Source organism: Metopolophium dirhodum, chromosome 5 (genome assembly GCF_019925205.1).
Source record: "Metopolophium dirhodum isolate CAU chromosome 5, ASM1992520v1, whole genome shotgun sequence".
Taxonomy (NCBI): Eukaryota; Metazoa; Arthropoda; class Insecta; order Hemiptera; family Aphididae; genus Metopolophium; species Metopolophium dirhodum.
In genome coordinates, this window is record NC_083564.1 from 32,941,954 (window position 1) to 32,966,061 (window position 24,108).

The following is a 24,108-nucleotide window of genomic DNA, read 5'->3' on the forward strand; positions in this document are numbered from 1 at the left end:
TTGACACGCATAAATTGATAATATTATATTGAGCAATCGCGCAAACGTCATAACTTTTATAGCCGATGTCGTCCGTATTGTTTTTTGAGTGCGCCTAAAGTATATAATATGCCTTCATAATGTTGTCATTATACCACCAAAACGAGCACAATACCGATCCGCGCAGACATCGAGACCTCCAATAACGTTATGCCAGTCACATTTTTTATTGCCACAGCTGGAAACAACTACTACCTAGTGATACTAATCACCGGGATAATTTCACGATATTTTATTACAACTATATCACAATAATACCCGCGGACGACGATAGACATCGCGTACAAATAATATATTATAAAGTGGTATGCCATTAAACGTTCGATCGCGCACTAATCACTGCAGCGGCAGCGGAGTGAAAGAGAATAATATATTTATATATACGTTCACGGCATTATTCAAATAAGGTCGAGCATAATGCGTATACGTTACTATAAGTTGAATAAAAAAATCTATTAAATCGTGAAAAAAAAATACGCGATCGTGTAGTGAAAACGTATGACGTATATCTACTCGTAAATATTATGTCTGGACGTGATTAGCGTTGCGCGTGTGCGAACCATTGGAATGGACTATGGTATATACCTGAAGCTGAGTATAGCACTACAAATTTAGACTGCCCGCTGCACAACCCATGTGCACATTGGGTACCGGGTAATAGGTATACAATTATTATTATAACTGTTATTATTATTTCTACGACAGCAGTCATCGATAAAATACACGTGGATACGGTCAATTGCGTTGTACCTCTAAAACGGCATAATATAATATAACAGTTCTGCCGTATCGATGTGGATCATTGGCGGTATTATGGCTGGTACAGTATGTCCCAATAGTCTCATCGTGTAATATGAGCAGTCTATATAGCTACGTGCCAAATCATTACGTGATATACATAAATGAGTTTTTTTAACGGTAATGGATATGAAAAAAAAAACAGTTTAACGGCCTAATTAATATTTTCAAAAACCAGTTTTGTTATCAGTTTTTGTTGAAAAAACCAGATCAAAATAATAGAGTTATAATATGTAGCTTAGAAATTATAAAACATTCACCTAAATCGCGTGAAAAGTGTTTTAAATGTTTTAAATTTAGGCCATTTATTTGGAACTTTTCAAATAGATAACTGTTGAAAAACCCACGATTAAATACATACATTGATTTTTCCCGAACGAGGTGCTTGCTATATAATATTGGGTGATACTGGACTTTAGGGACATACTGTACCTGTATACGCACACAAATATTATAACTGGGTACCTATATAATAACAGACAATTGAACTGGAAGGTGGTTTACAGCCGCAGGCCATCGGTAATACACTTAAATATTATTGTTGACCTTTATCTCCGCAAATACGCGTTCAAATCGTGTGTTATTTTCGGTTCCTATAACGGAAAACGGGTTCCTATAAATTTATTTTGTTTTCTTTCCGAAAAATAAAAAATGGCTACACTCGCAATCGTTTTTTTCAACTAGGTGAACACATTTCGGAACGCCTCCCATACAATTTCATATGCAAGTATACCTATTGATATAACAATATACTGTGTATAAAGGCATTTATAATATTCGTACGTACGAGGGACATAATAATAATATTGTGTCTAAAACAATGTCAGGTATTTCGTTTTGAAGTCCCGGAAAATATATTATTTTATATTTTACCAAGGAAGATAATGATTTTTAATAATGTGTGTGTCGAAATACTCTTTCAGGTGTGCGGAAATGTAAAATTCTCAATTTTTCGTATAGATACCTAGGTATATCACCTATCGTATCGTGCAAGTATTTACCACAAAACGTAGGTATTTCGTTAAATCCGTTGATTTTCCATCTATACGTTTGACCAAACTGTAATGCATGATATATAATGGTAATCAACCGCGTATTTGTTGTGCGTACTACGTTTATCATTATAATATAATATGTTACGTAGGTAGTGAGTATTAATAAATGGTTGACAGTGCATGGAAACGTTATTCTGTATAATAATATCAGTGGTAAGAACGTGTCTTTGAGAAAAAAAAATAGAATTATTATGAATATTAATCATTATTTATTAAGACATTGGCTTGCGTACCTATATAGTATCTATAATCGTGTCAATAAAGATATAGATTTTATTTTCAATTTAACGTGAAAAATCTCAAAGTTTATAGTTATGATACCTACCTACACTGCAGGGATATAAAAAGGATGAGAAACGCGGTTATTTATTATTTGGAAACAAATATTTTTTTTTTAAACATTAATATATATATATTTTTTAATACTTTACATGGGATGCATTGATATATAGTGGCAGTTTGTATTTGGTAGCTTAGGTACTATAATTTACATATTATGATCCAGTCGATCGACCATTGTTGTAGTATAGGTATTTCGTGTAATATAATATTATATAAATATCCATATTGGCGTTTGTAAAATGTTTATGGGGCGCTGAGGATATACTTAACTATAAGCTTGATGATAACCGATCACACACATAAATTATTTTTGTGTTACAAATTTTATTTTGTTACCTGTATAAATAATCTATTTGATTCAAAAACTAAAATCAAATCTTATTCAATAACCACGATAGTTCTAAATAATAATAGATAGCATATCATATATTTTGTTCGAGTCCTATGAATATCAATTCGGAATGTGGTAATTGCTATTGATTTCAGATTAAAAAAGTAGAAAAAAGAAAAAAAACACACCCTCTATACCCTGTATAATAATATATTCAAGCTGTCTAAGCAAAACATAATAAATTACGTTAAAATTAAATTCCTAATTTCGTCTAATGATGCAAGACGCTCGTCGTGCGATAATAATAATATATCACTGGCGTATTCACGGCGGGGTGAATAAAATAGTATTATAATCAAACAATCGACGTGCTTTTTTTTCGATCTTCATAATTATTCAATTGTACACACAAAACCGTCGTCATTTTGACGCTTAAATTTCGAACTACAACACTGCACATAATGATAATTTAAGAATCATATTATTATTATTAGGTATCGTTGTATTACGATGTGAAAATACGTCTCATAATACCTATTATACAGGTACCATCGTTATATACCTACCTATAATGTCGGCCGGCTCGTATATATATATATTATAATACTTTAGTTTGAGCAACTACGTTGGCGATAAATCTTAGTCGACGTGGACGTCGAACGCGGTCCGGACAAAAATCCATCAATCTGCTAATACAATATTTGCGTATAATAATAATATACTTTGTAATAGTTTATATATTACAGGAATCTCGTTTTCGTATATAACGGATAATCGTTACGGGAAACGATGAGTCACTGACAATAACCTTGGACTTAAAATATATGACGTATATAGTCGCGTCTGCTCGAGTTTCACTTTTCGTACGTCATAAGCGTATACCTTCGAGTGCACTATTTATAACAAATTATCAGGTGTATTATAACATTTTGATTATAATTTATACTGTTTTAACCAGATGAACGAAATAATAGGGTGGCGCATTGTCGAAAAACGGTATCCTGCAGGTCAGCATATTATTCATCGACGGACTCGTCGTTGGTCCGCGATTCATCGGTATTTCGCTGTTTCGGTATTCGTTTGGCGAACCGTAAAATAATAATATATTATTATATTATAATATCGCGCGGGCACATTATTATAGCTATTTATTTATGGTATATATATATATGAAAAGGTTCTGAATCGATTACGTGAAATTGTTCTCCTGCAGTTGGAGAGCAATTTTATACTCCTCGGTCGAGGTTAGTTCTGTGTGCGGACAATACCCACCGATAGAACAACTGCTTACTCGGAGTGCTTACTGCACTTTATCATAGCCGTCGATTCCATACTACAACACGCGCAATATTAATTGGAGATAAAATAATTATTTGTACGAAATAATCGTATTATAGTTTAAAACGTTCTCATGCAAAAGACAAACAAGAACTATAGTGATTTGATAAAACTCGAGTAAGGTCAGTACTGTTTTTATTAAAATCAATGGTCAGCTGTTTAACGAGGATTAGAACTTTTCAAAGTTAATATACAGAGAAATCGTCATAAACTATATAGGTATAAATGTATAATAGTATCTGTATAAATAATCAATTTAACGAAAAAAGTTTATATTTAGTATTTACCCACATAAATGCATTGATTTAATCAAGTACAATACTAACTCGCTATACAGACGTTCAAATAATTCAAACTGTACAATATGCAGAACCGATACTGACTTATTTGTACTATCTATAAACAAGTTAGGAAAAACACGTTCTTCGAGCTCATCTATAGTCTTTAGATTTCCTGACTTGTGTATATAATCGTATAGAAAATATTATACAGGGATTTATATTGAAATAGTAATTATAGTAGGTAATTAAAATACCAAATCATCTTATCCAATAATAAACGTTATCTATCGATTGACGTCGAATAGTTTATTTATTATTATAAAGCATAGTGATAAATGTATATACATAAAACAAATGAATAAAACTATAACCATTTATTTACCTATCGATAGTGATGCTATGTCAATGTGCCATGTTCGTAATCTATAAATGATCAAAAAGACCTGAATATTATAATATTATAATATCATCATTAATGTAATAAGTAATAACCAACCACGAACAAACTTTAAAAACGATTCTATAAAAATATATCTTAATTATATTTCTCTATTCTCTGATGTTTATCTTTCCTTGATCTAATCCATACCTAACCAAACAACCTCTAAAGAAATATTGGTTCATAGACGTTTTAACTTAATTATAATGATAATATAAACATTTTTTTTATTGATCTTAGTAGCTTTGGCAACTATATTGTCATTATGATTTTGTAAGAGGGTTACGGTTGGTTGAGAAACACGACGTGTATGTTGGGCGAGGATTCATCACTAAAAACCCGGGTGGTCACCCATCTGGGAACTAACAACATTGAACGATGCTTGACCTCAGAACACGTTAGTGTTTGAGGCCAACCATCTAGCCATCTAGGCCCCAAATATTATATATTATATCATATAGTATGAAATAATAATTATAAATAATATAAAAAAAATAATAATAATTTAACTCAGATAAATATTTCTTGTTATTATAATTATATTAATTTATGTATGGATATTTCCCTGCTGAGTAATGTCAATGCATATTTTCCCTAATCACATTTAATTCAAGACTCATAAGTCGCTTAATTTAATTTTAATTAAGTATTCTTTCACAGAATTTACCTATTGTATTATATTATTATATAACAGATTATAATTATTATTTATAGTGAAAAAACGTAAGGACGTGCGGGTGGACACTACGGATATATAAATATTCTTTACTTCCAGAGAAAATTGAAATCGAATGGTTAAATCGTCATGTTAGAAACGTTAGATACGTCATATTTCAAGCAGAAGAATCGGATTCGAGAACTTTTTAATTTTTCACGACGGAGCGATAATAAGACGTAGTGACACAAACTTATTGTGGCCCACGATTTCGAACGCTGACGTTGTACATCGAAGACTAACATTTGTTGCTGACACTACCTGACACAATGTACGTTGTTATTATAATCACACATTAATATTATGACGTGTGAAATTCGCCGCGGGACTCGCAAAACAGACGCCAAGGACCAAAGTTTGACACAATATTATCATGTATGACTATGAGGCGCCCACGTATGAGAAACGATGTACACGAATACTCGATGTTGTACTATTGCAGGTTTTCGTCACGCTTCGTTATTATTATAAATAAATTAAACACCATCTCCGTGGTCTTTATATCGTATTGTATCATTGTATTTCGGGATATCCTGATCCGAAAACCGTTCGATCACCGCCGGATTGGTCAACCCTCCCCCCCACCATTATGATATTTTGTATCATAATAATATATATTATAAGTTATAATACATAAATTACGACGTGCGGTCGCGGTGTAACCGGAAGGTTTGCGGAGACCGTGCTCGCACACCGCAATTCATATTCGTCCGGTAACGTCCGACCGGAAATAGTATATAATATATATATATTATATATATATTATATTATATGCTCAAGTAATACATATGTGCATTGTACACGTAAGCACATTGTTGCGGTGTGTATGTGTGAAAACTCGCTCGAAAACACCATAATTATTATACGATTATTGTACCCGCGCAGCTTTCAGTACACACGTCAACGACATTATATATTATTTAATTCTTCGCGACGACGTAATAATAATATCTTATTTTATTTACTGTTGAGTGTTTCGACAGTCTACAATTGGTTTTTTAAACGTTTAACCCTGTCCATATCCTGACAATTGGACATAGGTTGCTTGAACCATTCCCAAAGACGCCCTAGCTCCATTATATATAGTAGCTGGTGCCAATCCAGTCACGTCCTATCGCATCTCTTTCGATTCCACAAGAAGTCAGAAATGTGTCAATATATATTAATATATTATTATAAAAATAATTATATTAAATTTTTTCAACATCTTATCGGAGAAATCACTGACTGATTTTGATTTTCTAGTGAGATCTATATTTCTAGTTTTAGTATCCTAAGCACTAAGCTGGAAATTTTTATAAACTTTTTATACGTATTTAAAACGTATTTACGTTTTTACATAACAGATATTGATGCAATAGTTTTTTATTTGTAAACGTTTAGTAGTTAAAAGCTTATTAATAAAAAAAAAAAACGCTTCTATAAAAATAAACAAATAGCTAGGTTGCCATTTAAAAATCAAAAATCGATGGTCGGTTCGCCAACAAACATAATATATAATATATAGGTGAAAAATAACACAAAACTAATACAAAACATTAGAATTGCATTTATCTTAAATTCTTCATAAAATGTAATAGTTTTCAAAACGACGAGTGTTTACTGTAAAAAGAACTGTGTATAAGTATATTTCATAAGACCAAAAAAAACTTCATCGGTCGATACCTATTCCACTCACGTCGTATGCAGTGAAACATCACCACTGAAAAATGTTTGGACGAAACGTCGAAACCAATAACCTAGCCTTCAACCAGAAGACAAATGTCACTATATAAACGCGCTGTGTATTATATTAAACCGAATAGTCGATGATATTTTTAGGACGTTTGATAATAATAATAGTCCTTACCGACTATAGGGACAACCCTATTATTCATTATAAATCGATACCGTGAACATTATAAATATATGTATCGGTCCTGTGAGGTATAATATTATGTATTATACATAATATATTCAAAGTGATCCATTTAAGTGCCTACACTCGTCATTTCGAAAACAAATTAATCGGTTATCAGTATTTGTTTAATGTTTAGATGAGTGATGAGTAGTGGTATATTTTTAAAAGTTTAAATTTTTTGAAATAAAGAGTGTAGACTCTTATAACACTTATAACCTTGCACAATAACATATTTTTATATGGCTGTCAGTTAATAATAGTTTATTGCCAAAAATGCATAATATTATATTGGTAAATACGTTGTAGGTATACACAAATTTCAAAAATTCAAACTTTCATAAACAATAGGAACATAATATTATTTCGGATCGTATAGGAAACCCGTACCCACTATATTCAACTGTATAATATTATAATGAATTCAAAACGTGCATATATTATAAAGCCATATATTTTATGCGGACTGATCAGAAATTCGTATTAAATTGGGAAAATATAATAATTATATTATCACGTAAGGGGGGGGGGGGGGTATTGCTGTATTATCCGTGCAACTAAGCTTATTTACCCAAGGTACTGCTATATATATGTGAAGAGTTTGAAAAATAAATAATTCATTGAAAATATAACCACATTCCGATGATGTCTATTATTTGAGAAAATATAAATAATTCAGTAAAGTGACTTTTATCTGGCTTGAAAATAAATGAATATTTCTTAGTTATAAAATATATTAATTTGAAAAATTATTATAAAACCTTTCAAAAATCTTAAAACGTGAAAATTATAAAAAGTGAAACGTTTTTTAATAACCGGGTACATATTGTAACGAGATATATTATTTAAACTAATAATAACGTATTGTAGTGTCTGGCGTTTTCTATGGTCACGACCTACCTAAACAGTGACCTCAATAAACTTGATATCTAACAAACAAAATAAAAACAGTAAATTCTTAAAGGTATTGTGGTAGGTATAAGACATGCCAACGAAGAAGTAAATACAACCAAAATCTAATTTATAACCACTAACAAGTAAAATTAAACAGATCTTTTTAAGAGGCGATTTATTTTATTCCCAATATAAATCACGTACCATTTAACTTTTTGAAGTGAAGTAAACATCCTATTGTATACTCTATATTCGAGAAAAATATTTCATGTTTTATTTATCACGCTATTGTTATCAGTTTATCACCTGTAAACTTTTTTGATTCTGAGTAATCCTATTTTGGCCATAAAGTGATGCATTTTCTTTTTACATTTTATCCATTTTTCCCGGGAACATTTTTGGTGATAGTAAAAAGTTTTGTGAAGTGACACTATGCGTTAAACTTAAAATTATAATTTTTCCAATTACCCTGAAGTTTTTGAGAAAATAATTATATTTCTATAGCAAACCTTTAAGTGTTTTTAGCTCCACCCATAATTGTTTTTTTTTTATATTTCCATCTCTAATATTTCGGAACTTTAAATGGTTTGAATTTTATTATCCCTCATTAAATATATTTTTAGTTCATTTTTAGATTTTTAATTTTTAACCATAGTTCATCATGTTTAAGTTTTCAATTTAAATTTAATATATTTTTTAATTATATCACATAATATTTTGTTCAATAATAAATTAGTAGCATATTTCTAGAATAGTTGTTTGACAAATTTATGTTTGAAAAAATATATTTTAGTATTTAACCGTAGTTTAAATGTAAATTGAAAGCAATCAAACATTTGTTGGTAACTTCTATTATACGGAGAATCAGAAAAAATATAAATTAATATTTTCTTCTTAAAAAAAGACATTTAATCTTAAGCTATAAATATAGTTAAACGAATATAATGTGGGAAATTATTTTATTTTTTCATAAACGTATAATAATACAGCATTTTTCTATTAGCATGTCGAAGATTCATTAAAGACAATCATAACATATTTTAATGAAGTAAAACTTTTAATCTCATAACAATCCAGTTCAATGGAAACAATTAACCGATATAGAATGCATCGAACAAATCATTAAGAATAATAAATATTTCATGTCATGTCTTAAAAAAATACTAGAATTTTTATTATTTTTATTTTTAAGAAAGAACTTTAAAAAAATCAATAATATATTTACGCACACTTATCGAAAACAGTTACAAAATGTACGAACTTTAGGACTTAAATATTTTATTTTTGTTATATTAAATTTTAAATGTTTAAACCTAATCTCTCTTAACGTGTACCTAATAATAATTGTATAATAAAAATATATAAAAGAAATAAATAATTATATTTCAAATATAACAATTTGTATACCTGTTTGACGCCACCCAACTGCACCAAGGGATTGGGGAACTGAAATGGTGGTTTTTCCATGTACTCGTTGACTTTGACTGAGAAATTCTTGAATCCTCTAGGTGGCGTGGGCACCACACTAAAAAACGAACGAAAAGCTTTTTCCAAAATCGGATCAGCTTTGTTTGACAACATTCCGGTTAAATATTTCCCAGGGTTTTCAGCGTCATACTGCTCCACGTCCACACCCACAACGAAATATTCACCTGTAAAAACACGTGTTATAATAAAATTGTGGTAAAGTGTGCAAAACAGTGATACATTTTATGGACAGTAAGTACTCTGGAGGTACAGGTTAGATCGAAAAGAATTGTAAAATTAATTCGTGTAAGGTACCAATTTTATTTCACAATATTTATCATCAAATGTATTAACTGTAAGTTATTGTTATGTGATAATATGTCTAGTGTTTGAAGTATGAAATATTTCACTATATGGTAAAATATTTCACAAAAACATGAAACATTGAAATTTTTTTAACACAAATAAAAATTATTTATTTTTTTTTTTAACACAATGTTTAGTGTTCTAAATTCTAATGTAAGAATTCAGAAGGTATACAATATACATGTATACTATTATATATCTACTTGTATCATTTAAACATTAAAATATTTAAAAATGTTGTATACCATTTTAAATGTATAATACCAAAAGTCAGGTATACATTTAGGTATCATACAATTATGAAGGTGATTTATGACAATTATATGTAAATATAAAACTTATTAAAAAATAAAACAAAATTTATTAAAATACTAAAATATTTCACACATTTGAAATATTTCATTTTTTTAAATTTCATGAAATTTCCAAACACTAAATATGTCCGTGTCATTCAGATGGAGGTACGTCCGGATTTTTTTCTCCTTAAAAATATGCAGTTGACAATATCGCCTACATCATTTAGCTCATTCACAGTCAATTATTTTATAGAATGATAAATAAATCATTAAAAATAACATTTTATCGAGAAAGTGTTTTGTATACTCGATCGTATAAGTATAATACGATATTCATACATTATAGCATTGAGAAATACAACACATAAATGTGTATACGTAAATACGTATTATATATTATACTATTATATATTAGCTCATACAAATGTCAATAACCACGTGAATATAAATAACCAATCGGAAACAAGGCTGGGTGAGGAAAATATATGTGTTTGGCTTCAATGAATATTGTTATTTTATTTATTTTTTTTAGTAAGTAAGTATTTACATTCAATCGATGTTTATACATTGTACTATCAATAGAAATGTTTAATATTTGGAAACAAGAAACCTATTTATATTTTTAGGATTTATTTAGGCCGTACGTTCATCAATAAAATTAAAAATAATAGAATTTAAAAAATAAAACAACGCTAGGTATACAATATTGATAATTTTAAACAGGTAAGTAAAATATTATGTTAAATATTTTATTATTGGAAACAAAAATATTAAAATATAATGTCCCATTACGAGTAATTAAGTCTTGTTGCAAATTTTTAAATTGCTTTTAAAAATATTTTACAATGAAAAACAAGTTAATGGGATTAATTATTTTGAAGTAATTAAGCAGGTACTTGAGTTAATAGTTTCAAACCACAAAGAATAATAAAAGCTGATTTAATTCGATTTTTCCTGAGTAAAACAAGTTAAATAAGAAAAATTAGCGCTGAGCAATCGAAATAAAAATAATTAGGTAGGTAGACGTGAAACCCTGATTAAATTGCTTCTTAATCAAAAACAAAATACTATTGTAAATAGTACTGCTATACTATTGTAAACAATTGAGTTTCTCAATTCACTTTACAGTCGTAAAACTACTGAGATAAATACGCTTTTTGTATACAACAAGTATGACTATCGATAAAACTTATGTTATTTGGACCTTTTTTTTTTGGATAAGAGGCTGATAAAAACAAGTAAGATATCCGGTAACAATTAAACAATCGATTTCGAAAAATAGCAGCAAACTACTATAAAAGAGAGAGGTCAGTTGAATTAAGATAGAGCATACGTCTTAATGTAACCCGACAAACAAAAAAGTTGTTCAGAAATCAATAGCTTATAGACGTTTCCTTTCTATATACGGTGATATTTTAGATGTAACCCGAGAATCGGTCTGTCCTCACTACTCACTATAACCCAAAGGGGAGACAGACGATGCCAGTGAGCAAGCAATTTTGACGTATTTGTATTTTGCGCGACTTTCCGGCGTTTACGGGCCAACGAGTATTATCAAAAGCTCAGATATAGAAAACACCCCAAGTTTCCCGTCGTCGGTCAGATTATTAGGCAGCAATCATATATCGAAAGTTGTTATGAAACATATTCGATCGGTAGTCCAATCGGAAAGTGATTGGGATGGAAAACCCACGTATTATATGGGAAATTAAAAACTAAGTATCTAAAATGCGCTTTGAAATCGACCGCAAAAACAAACGTGCGTGTCGGAAACTCTTATACAACGATAAGACAACTAGAATAATTGTTATTATTTACTTGGGTACCAAATGAAAATGCCCTTACCGTTTTTGAACAAATCCATTTCGTCCATGGCTACGATGAGACCGGTGTGATCGTAGTAATTTCCCAAAACAACGTATACTGCAACAAATAAAAACGACGAGTTATTATTATTATTATTATTATTATTGGAGTAAATCGTTATCAAGCAACGACGATTATGTCCCAAGTCTACAACTAAAAGACAAAAAATACAGTGATGACCTGAGGGTTTCATTAAATGTATTGTGTTTTGTCCTAATAATGTTAAGTGAAACGGAACAAGTGTATTATGGGTTCATCGAAAAATCGTTCTATATTTTTTCAGAATAGTATTTTTTATTTTTATTTGTTCTTCTGCATATTTAAGTTTCATTTTATTTTGAACACAATAACAATACCGTTTTGGAAAGCTGATGTTAAAATTGAATTTCGTAATATTATAAGCATAGCAAAATATAGATATTATAAAAAATGTATCGGAATTAAATCAGATTAATGAATTGAATATTTATATCTAATTATAAAACACCATTATATTTTAAATTATTATTTACATTTTTGAAATCGTTTAAAATGTAATACCTTTAAGCCCTCCTGCCTTCCGGTATATTCACATTTCACAAAGCTTAAATCTATATTCACAATAAATTTATTCAACCATTGAAATGAAACAACTAAATGAAATAACTAAACAAAACATTTTATCATCTGCATTAAAATGTATTTAATTTGACATTTCAATTATTTCTAGTAGACATAATCGTAATTGATTTGAAAAAAACCAAATGTATAAAGTATAGTTTCTTCGCAAACACCTAAATTTTCAAAACATTCCCTAAAAATTTGAACTTTATGAACCTACATTTCTGAAGGACGATGTTTATGAGTTCTTATAAGTATGTATAGTGTATACGACAGTTCAACACGTAGTTTAGATGGAGATATTATGTTAATATAATATAGGTATTAATATATTATTAAATGTATACAGGGTGTAATGGTGTATTCACCAATGCTCACCCCCTTTTCCTTCAATGATGAAGTTATTAAGAATCCAATTTTTGAAGATTTTAAATATACTTAAAGACCATATTTTCAAATTATTAAGATGTCTAGAACTACTCAAGGAGTGTCCTGTAAGAGATATATCCTTCTATTTGTCGACTAACAACACCCTTTTCTACTGCAAATTGTTTAGAGGATAATTTTTCTGAAAATCGTGACATATTGGAATCAAAATTCAAACGAATAGTTACTTGCATTAAAAGATTAACATAAAACCTAACTTAACCTAACGGCTAACCGCGTATAATAAATTAAAGCGTATGTACCTATATAATAAAGTATAAAACTTTTTATTGTGTACGACTGTACGAGCAAAAACAGTTTTAATTTGTCTACAATTGAAAGTTTTTTTCGCTCTCAATCTCTCACTTTATACTCAATGCACACGTTATAAAGTATACAAACACGGACAACCGATTCGCCAGTAAAAAGGTCGTTCGATCGTGTAGGAATTTACGCGCGTGTAGCCCTACAATTTCTTTACGACGATCGTCGCCATACACAAACATAACCTACGCGTTTGTACGGCGCCACCGTACAGAAATCAAAATCAAATCGTTTTCAATATTTTGTTTCAACCCCTGCTCGATGGATGTAAAAATGGATACAAGTTCGTTTTGTTTTCAACACAATATCTTCTGCTTCGTATTTCGTCTAAAATAATCACTAGAGCATGGTCGTAAGCTTATAAAAAATTTTGGCTATACATGTTTTGGTAAAAAAAAAAAAAAAAAACTAAAGCGTTTATGTAGATGTTCAGATTCTGTGAACCAAATTATTTTATTGTGACCGTCGGACTGAACACAATTTTGACATTATCAATGGAATTTATTAATATTATAATCTACTGTACCTATCTTTAAAACTGTTATGAACAAAGTTTCCTAAACCAAATAAATCCTTTTATCAAACTTAAAAAAAAAAAAAAAACAATTGTAAATAATACGAACGTAACAGCACTGCAGCAGAGCTTAATTGCAGATTACATTGACGGACGGACATGCGTAGGTATTATTGTAATTCAAATTACGTAAAGTTTCGCAATTCATTAAATAATAATTATTGAAGTAAATAATATTATACATAATATTTAATATTTAGATACATGCATGGCATGATTTAATATGATAATATTTACCGAGCGTGTTTGCGTTTTTCAATTATGGCTAAAACCATGTTGCTTTATAATATTATCTCGTTGGGACAACAACTACAACAATAATAATAATTTATCGCTTCGACATATGCCTACGCGGGAAAAGAGAACGAATCTTGTGATTTATGAACCACGTTTCGTCTTGAAATAATCAACCAGCTGCTCGAGTAATATAAAGTATGTAGGTCTTTGTGACTATATAAACAACGACAAATCGTATTTCACAGAGATTTCGTAGGTTTGCTTTTTGAGCGGATCCTTTGACGTTAAGCTCGGGTTTTAAGCAAATTTATGAGCTCACTTCCATATTAATATCGTCTCAAATGTATATTATCTCTGGTCGGGCTGCAGACAAACAATAACGAGTGATAATAAAAAAAGCGATATTTATTATACTATAACGCCGCAATAGATTTGTCTGAAGCAGATTTTTGCTGTCGATATAACGGTTAAAATGTTAGTAAAAAAAGACTATTAATAAGGTTATTGATGGCAAATAAAAAACAACCCTCGAAAGTTAATATAATATTATAATACATTTTATGTTTTACGTGAATACCTCACAATCCGATAAAACCCAGAAATGAAATAAATAATAAAGTGTATTATTTAATAACATTAATAAAACTAAACATTTTTGGAGAGTAATGCGACAATTGACCAATGGCGATACGGGTGGAGAGTCCTCATCTTAAGTCGTACAAAAAAAAAACCAATTAAGAATATTTATTTAATCTAGAAGTATGATATAATATGGATAAATTATCAACTAACAATGATTTTATGATAGTTTCATTTTGCATTACCATATCAAAAATAAGTCTGATACAACTATGAAAAAGAACGTATGTGAAATGAAACATTTGAAAAATGCTTGTTAGGTTAGTTGAGCCACTGAAATCGTTCGCTCGTCGTGGATCGTGGTATCCTCTGAATAATGTTAAATAATTGTTTTAAAATATAATAACAATTCCAACCAAGTTTACATGCTAATTGTGTACATATATATCTGTAATTTAAATAAAAATAAATACGGGCCCATTTAAACGTCAAAACTGTATCATTGTATCACCTGCAGATCATGTATCGGTGACATATTATAACTTTAGTTTTATATTAATTAACTGGTTTGTCTTAATAAATAGTTTATTTAGAAAAGTGTTCTAGGTGTCATATTATACATAACACGACAGTACTTGAAAATTATTTTCATTTATATTTTTTAGAAATATGTTCCCTATAATTGGCACGTAAGAAAATGTATCCAATTATTGGCGATATATTATACATGTTTGACTGCAGTATATTATATTATATTATATTATATATATGCACAATTTTTTTTTACAAAGTTGAAAGACTTTACTCCCACAAAGTGTGCTCGTTTAATAAGAATTTTACGTCTGTCCATAAATTTGGTTTAGTCGCGTAAATCCAATTTATTACCCGAATGTACATGCAAAGTATAAAATTTATCTGCAGAATCTACAAAAGTATATATATTTTCGTCACTTGTAATTTGACATTCCGACTACAATCATCGTTTGAATAATATTTTAAGAATATATATAACCATATTACGTTGTACGTATCTGTATAGAGTACTATAATAATAATAATAATAATAATAAAAATAATAAAATTTAGATATTTTAAATGTATAATTTCGCAATAAAATGTATCTACAATAATAATAAATAATGATAAACCAAAAATCGATTTACTTTTTTGAACTAAACTTCTATACAGCAACACTGTGTTTTTATGTTGATACTTTGCAGGAAATATGATTGGTATTATTTGTTATGCCCCTTAATTAATGCAATAAATGTTTTAATGAAAAAAAATACCAAAATTAACTTTTATATGAAAATAATAATATTAAAGTTGAACGTTCGTAATTACTTGCCATAAGCCAAAAGTGTATTTAACTACAATAATAATGTAAAACAACAAAACTGTAGAGCAATTATTATTTTCAGTGGTTCGATATTCGCAATGTTATGTTTATGCCAGGTTGCATATTATACAATCACGTTTCGATTTAATAAATCAATCGTGAGCTAATGGTCCCTTGAACATGGTTTAGCGGCCCATTATTGGTCCATTTAACTTGAGTGAACCATTCATTATTAATTTTCCATAATATACAACACGGCGTTAGTAAGTATATTTAATTTTAAAAGTTATCAGCAAAAAATATTTCAGGAATTCACAGTAATTATATTACCTATACAAAAATATCTTCCCTGTGGGCCTAATAAAAATATGTTTTGTAAAATCGCTATTGGTATACTAAAATTCCAGTGTGAGAGAGCGCTATAAGCAGTATTTCCCCCTCTATTCTGCTGCAGTTCCTACACGATCATTAATGATAAATCCCCTTGCTGGAGGGCTGTATAATATAAAGGCCGTATTTCTCTCATCCACATTCCGGAACGCGACCCTTTATTTTGTTGGTATAGGAATGGCCTATCTATACTTTTATTATCTATGAAAATCTTCGAGTTTCACAACTTCGAATCCAAAACAAGGCAGCGAACAATGTTTTTTATTATAAAAAATATTTTCATTCCCATGACATTTTCAAAGTGAATTAAAGGGAGCCAAATCTATTAATCTACAAATTATTATTACCATCAGCTGACTTACCACCATAATAATTTGTAATGTATAATATAATACATATATAATATATATATATATATATAAAAAGATGTATTTTATTTCCATCGTCATTGGCGACGGCACACGGTTTATGTGTCTTTATGTGAATTTTATTCTATTCTACAAACTATTTGATCAACATAATTCGTCCGTAAATCAGCGATCATTATTTCAATATAACCTATACCCCACACGGACATTGCGGAAACCCGATTTATGAAATTAGAAATCTACATTGGTTTTACTATTACGCGAGTTTGGAGTTAGAAGACGACGGACTCTTAATGCTTCGATACAATATTTACAAATTAAAAATAAAATTGCAGAATAAGGTCGAGATTAGTTATTTTTGTAATGAATTTCTCAACTGACTTACAACTGGTGTTTAAACGAATACTGTCTATACACTAACTGTCTGAACCCAGCGATTGTTACAGGATGAAAATTAAATTTATAAATTATAATACAATGCTTACCAGGACGAGACGTTTGTTCCAATCGAATTAATTTCGCCCGTTACTTTTTTTTTTACAAAAAGTTTCGGTAATTCAATATTAGTTTTAAATGTTGAATTGTTATTTTTTACAAGCTCGAACGTTTAGAATTGGTTTAAAATATATTTCTCCGCCGATTTCGGCTTCAATGAAAATCGAGGAAAAGCTATTCAATAAAATTGGAATTGGAAAGATTTGGAAATAGCATTCAATGTTATATATACTATTAAATTAATCGACGTTTTCATCATTTCAGTTTATTCAACCAATAAAAAGCAATATTTATAATCCGTAATATTTACTGAGAATGTTATGTATATATACATATATAATATATATATATATCGTTTTAATAACATAATAGTATAAATTATATTTTATTTGAACACTACAGCGAGTCTGCAATTGACTATATTATTACGCGGCCATATAAACTTAGTTCAGAAATGAAGTTATCATTCGCTCTCTTGAGACCAACGAAATAAGTTTAATAGCGTGCCACGTCTGGTGCAGACACTTTCATTAATTAAAAAAATACATGTTCAACTTGTTTGATAAAAATTAAAAATTTCATCTTAAAGCTTCCAAAAATCATAAAATAGAATGTACATTGTAATTATCTACAATTTCAGAACTAAAAACAAATATTCAAAAACAATAAATATTTAAAAGGTGATAGATAGGTACATTATAATTTCCAAATTTTCAAATTAATTTATAAATATATAATATTATAGTTGATTATTGTTACATTTAATCTCAATCAAACGTTTTATTACAAATGTTGTTTTAGATAGGTTAACTCAATCAAAGTTATAAACATTTTTTTTTCAAATTTATAGGCATTTTTTCATAATAAACACCATTCATTATAATGCTCAAACGTATTATTCTTAAACATAATAACAATCACGTTTGCATTATTTTAAACCACAATATTGACATGAAAACACAAAGAAAATGAACACATAAGTTGGTAATGCACCTGCCTTTTTGGTTATCTTTTTGTTTCCGTGTTTTCTAGTCTCAATACTACGTGTAGTTTTTTTTGTTATTGCAACGTATGATATATTTATAAGCTCGTTATGTTTTCGACTTTTGAAGATACATCCGAATTCAATTGAACGGGTACCTCCTATATATCGTTATGGCCACTTTTATAAAATATTACTTTTACGTTTTCGAATAATATAGCCACTGTGGCACTCGGGACACCTTATTTGAATATATTATATGATATTGCGCTTTGTCCACAGTAATGGACCCACAAATATATATATTATTATATATACAAAGCAAGAAAAAGAAAACCGTTTACAGACTACGAGTTATCAACCGCACAACATATGCACGAACACCCCTCTACCATATCCATTTGTACACACACACACACACAAACGTACGCATTGAATACATATATGTATAATATTTATATTTATTTTTGCTTCCGGGTAGCGGATAAGACGAATAAAAAGCGCAAGGGACGAGTAAGTGTACGGAGGAGCCCCAAAAGGCTTGTAAAAACGATGTGGGAGTAATCCAGCGGAATAAAGGTCGTCTTACCGGGATTTCCGACACAAAGACACCCCGAGAATATCACGCATAGTCTAAACTCCCCCCCCCCCACACCACTGGTTATATATAGCTTTTCCACCGCCGTCGCGGAGGGAATCACTCGTTTGTGATAAATATTTATGTCCGGAGTGAATAAAATAATGTATATACATTATACATAATATTATGTACGCGCATTAATGACTTTTTGATTGCCATATGAATACATCGGACTTATGACAATAAAAGACCTGCGCGTTAATCAACAATGTTTTTACGACGAGCTTTAATGATTCAACAGAACGCAACTTGTGGCGCTTGAGTGAATATGGGAATATTTTAATAGGGACGACGAAAAAACATTTTCGAACGCAGAAACATACAGCAATCCGAGTATAAAAATAGTTTGTTTATCGATGCGTATTTATATACACGGAGATTCGGGAGATGGCGAATAAAAGATGAGGCGGCAGTCATAAAATAATAATAATAATATAGATTCCAGTTCAAACGCGTACTATACATAGTCTTACCTAAAATAAATCTCGATTCATCTCAAAGCTGTATATTATATGATTATTGTCTAACGAAAATTGGGTTAAGATGATGTCATATATTTTTTTTTTTTAAATATACGTTTGGCCGTTTAGGTCGTTTGTTATAGATATCAAAAACAGACATTTTTTTTATTAAGATTCGTGTGCACTGCATTCGATGCTAATATGCTATTATAATGACAAATGACAATGACAATAATAATATTATCATAATTTCAATATCCAATTTAAATTTTTTTTTTCTAATAAACAGCAAGCTGATAACATAATATTAATAAAGCGTAATACTGATAAAAAAAAAAAAAAAAAAACATCTATTGTTTAGAATAGAAAAATTAAATCGATTTTTGTACGTCTTAAAGATAAATTGGTACTTTGGCAGGATAGAAAAATCTTGATAACATGCATGTGCAATGACTGAACAGTGACTGATAAAGGCGTACGTATAGAATACCATTAATACTTATGGGTGGCTGTCAGCGAACACTCTTTCCATTGTTATTTCATATGACAACAAAACGATATATTTATATATCTATAGAAATAGATAGTCAAAATATACTGCATACTATTACATTACATTACCAATTTCAAACAAAAATAAAAGTTTAGCTAACTATATTTGTGATAAAAGTTAATTTCAAATTTTAATTTTTTTTAGTTTTTTTTTCTATAAATACCAATAAAATTTCATTAGTTGGGCCAAAAAGCGTGAAAATTTAATACAAGACTCCTGGTATATTATTACAATAGCAAGAATAACATTAAAGATACAATATAGACACAATTTTTTTTATAAGCATTTTCAACTTTTATAGCTAAGGATTGAAAATTTAAAATAAGGTTCCACGTAAATAGGTTATATATAAATTACTTTATTCACAATAATATCATCAAATATACTTAGTAATATCAAAGGCTGACTGACCGTTTTCGCTCAGAATCGTTTTTCTTATACAATGATAGGATATCATTGAATTCAAATTTAACACCATCCATTACAGTGACCCACTTGTAACCTTCTGTACAGCAGAGCAACACCCACTTGCCAACTTTTTAAAAATGTTTTTTGTTTATCACCACTTTTTGAAGCAGTAATTATGCTTGGATTCTAAATTGTTTGGTATTATACTATATTAAGTGTGTAAATATTTTTTGGAAAAATCAAACACTTTTAAAAACTAAAATTATATATTATTCATAAAACAGACATATTTTTTAATATATTTATATTGTAATAATATTGAAATTCGCTATTTTCTAATATTCATATGAATTCCAAAATCACATTTGAAGTATAAAATTACTATATTATTACATTTTATTATGAGTTGCTTTTTGAATGTGATGATTTATTATTACTTTTAAATTAAAAATGGAAGGTAACACGTCTGTCCTCGAGTGGTCTACTTTAAGCAGTGTGACCTATTAAACGTACGATTGATGTCCGGTTTTTTAAAAATATTTATATCTAACTTTATACTTTTTACTTGTATAGTTTAAAGTTTCTCCCTTTGTTGCATATTTAATAAGTTATAGCATTAAATATTTAATTCAAATATTTAAATTTCTATTGCAATTGTTGAACGAAATATTGATGAACTCGAAAATAATAATATTATATTGTTTACTTATAATATCATTTCAGGTAAAATGGTACCCGACGACATTTAATATTAAACTTTTTAAATATAAAATAAATGTAATTAAAATATTTATGTATCCATTGTTATTTAAATATAAATTGTGTTAGGTAGGTAAATAAAATCGTTATACCTACTTTAATTTATAACTTTAACTATATGGTTATTAAATTTAAAAAATGTAAATATATTATTTTAAAACAACTATAATTATAGAGCTACCTATACAGTACTGATACACTATATAGTTTACGAACATGTACTGGAAAAAGTTGTTAAAATAGAGTAATATTTTTATTATATCCATTTTTTTGGTTAATATAACTAAAATATAAAATACGAAGTTAGAAAATTGAATTAAAATAAATATTATATTCATGATCATGAATACGATGCTGTTTTAAATTAAGTAAAGCATTCTAATAATCTTAAATCAATTAATAAATTAAATGTAATAGTACTCATTTTCAAATATTGTTTTAAAATTAAAACTTTACGTATAGCCTATAGGTAAATATTAGATTAGTGTATACCAATATATGATTTTGCTAAATAATAATATAATACCTTTATACGATAGGTAAGTTTTCTATATTTATTAACAATTATTAAATTTCAAAAATTAGAATATTGATATGTTTAGTTTTTTTTATATTTCATTATTACATTTTATGTTACAGTTTAGAAGTATAGAATACCTATAATTATAGAAATCTTACGTGAAACTGAATTTTAAAAGTTTTTTTTTTTTTTATTAATTTAAGTAATTTACAATCTATACAACATTATGTACAATGAGCAAATAGGATATTTAATATAGTATAAGTAGCAGAATTTAACATTTTTGGGCAGGCACTCAGCAGCACCACCCGAATTTTAAAAGTTAAAAAATTTTATTGTTACTTAATAATATGAATATTATTCGTTGTGTTGTACTTTGTAGTTTATTTTATTATATTGTTCAGATATCTATAAATTATTTATGCTACATATTGAAATAAAATTACCAAATTTAAAACGATATATTGTATTATGCCAACCGACTTTTTTCCAATAAAAATATACCAAAATATCATAAGGTTTTAGAATTTCATGTAAGTACTTAGATATATAGTATTATTATTTTCATATACATTATACATTATGCATTAATTGTAATTCCGTTTCTAGGATTAACTTTTAAAAATATTAAAAATAGACTTTATTATATCAATAATTTATTGAACAAATAACTGCGACTGAGACATCTATAGCAGAACCTGTGGATATAAATACCATTGTATTACACATTGATATTTACTACCTATATTATGTGATACGTACCTATGTACAATTTAACATTTCGGAGATTTCAATAACAGTATAACCAATAAATTATGAATAAACAAAAATATTTAAATAAAAAGTAATAAAAAATTATTTACAAGATGATGATTTATGACGAAAATAATTAAACGTAATTCACCCGGTTGTTTTATTTTGTTTATTTGTTAATTAAAAAAAAAGACCCAAAAATCACTCCACAATAAATTTATGCTTAAAAAATTATTTATGACATTGATGAATCATACTATGGTTGGTTATCGTATTTATGACAGATCTTTTCTAAAATTATGATATAGTAGATTCATAAGGGATCAATTTTAACATAAATAGACATATATTTGAAATGAGGACTAATCGGTAATAAAACTAATAATAATAGCTAGGGATGATAAAAGGTTCTATAATTAGTAATCGAATATTTGAACTTAATATTATGAATTAAATTCAACGTTTTATCTTATTTATAATTATAATCAATAAATGTTAAAATTTCTCGCATGAATTAACCTTATTTAAAACGAAATATTATTATTATCAGTTAAGTTCAACATACTGTAATAAATTAAATCGTTAGAAAAAAGTATTTTTTTTAAGGTTTTCGCTTTAGCCATAGAACTTAAATCAAAAATTAAATGTTAAACGTTTTATACTAAATTATAATCAACATTTGTTTGTATAATCAGATTCAATAATACATTATAAAATTAGAGAACACATATTTATTTGTGTATTTTAACATAATCGAGTTTAATCGAATTTATTGTTTTAAGTCTAATAAAACAATTTACATTTATCTTGGCTTGTATACAATGTTTTTCTAATTTTTCATGACCGATATTTCTTAATGGACAATTGGCTGAAGTACAAATTTAATAAAACGTATTATAATATATATCTAAATGTATTTCTTATATTTAAGACACAGACTTCATGCCATATGAAAATTAATTTATGTTTAGAATTAAAAAGAATAAAACTATACATATTTTGTATTTTGATTAATATTTCAAACCTATTTCATTATGCACAATCCTAAAAAAGGCGAGCAAGTGGATGTCGCTCTGCCGTACAGTAGGTTACAGTAGGTCACTGTAACGGATGGTGTTAAATTTGAATTTATAATAATATAATATCATTGTATAATAAAAACGATTCTGAGGGAAAACGGTCAGTCAACTTATGATATTTCTAAGTATATTTGATGATATTATTGTGAATAAAGTAATTTATATATAACCTATTTACGTGGAACCTTGTTTTAAATTGTCAATCCATGGCTATAAAAATTAAACATATTAAACATGTTTAACTACAAAATAATTATTAAATTTGAAATTTGATAAATCTTGTCAAATTTGAATTTTAAATGCTTATAAAAAAAAATTGTGCCTATGTATTTTTAGTATTTTCAAACTGCTATTGTAACAATATATCAGGAGCCTTGTATTAAATTTTCATACTATTTTAAATAAAATAAAATTGACATTTATAAAAAAAAAAACTAAAAAAAATTTAAATTTGAAATTATCCGTAAACAGCTCGAAACAAACCAAAATATTTTCAA

At 28.4% G+C, this 24,108-nt stretch overlaps 1 protein-coding gene across 3 annotated transcripts in view; it reads right to left on the bottom strand.

Annotated features, from left to right (window-relative positions):
• The window catches only part of LOC132944134 (guanylate cyclase 32E-like), an 82,671-nt gene that overhangs the window by 20,022 nt on the left and 38,541 nt on the right, over positions 1-24,108 (bottom strand). For all 3 annotated transcript variants that reach the window (XM_061013318.1, XM_061013316.1, XM_061013317.1), the window contains 2 exons: positions 12,104-12,181; positions 9,537-9,781 (listed from right to left, as the gene is read on the bottom strand). In XM_061013318.1, the coding sequence (XP_060869301.1) occupies positions 9,537-9,781; positions 12,104-12,181 (323 nt within the window). The remainder of the gene's footprint in view (positions 1-9,536; positions 9,782-12,103; positions 12,182-24,108) is intronic.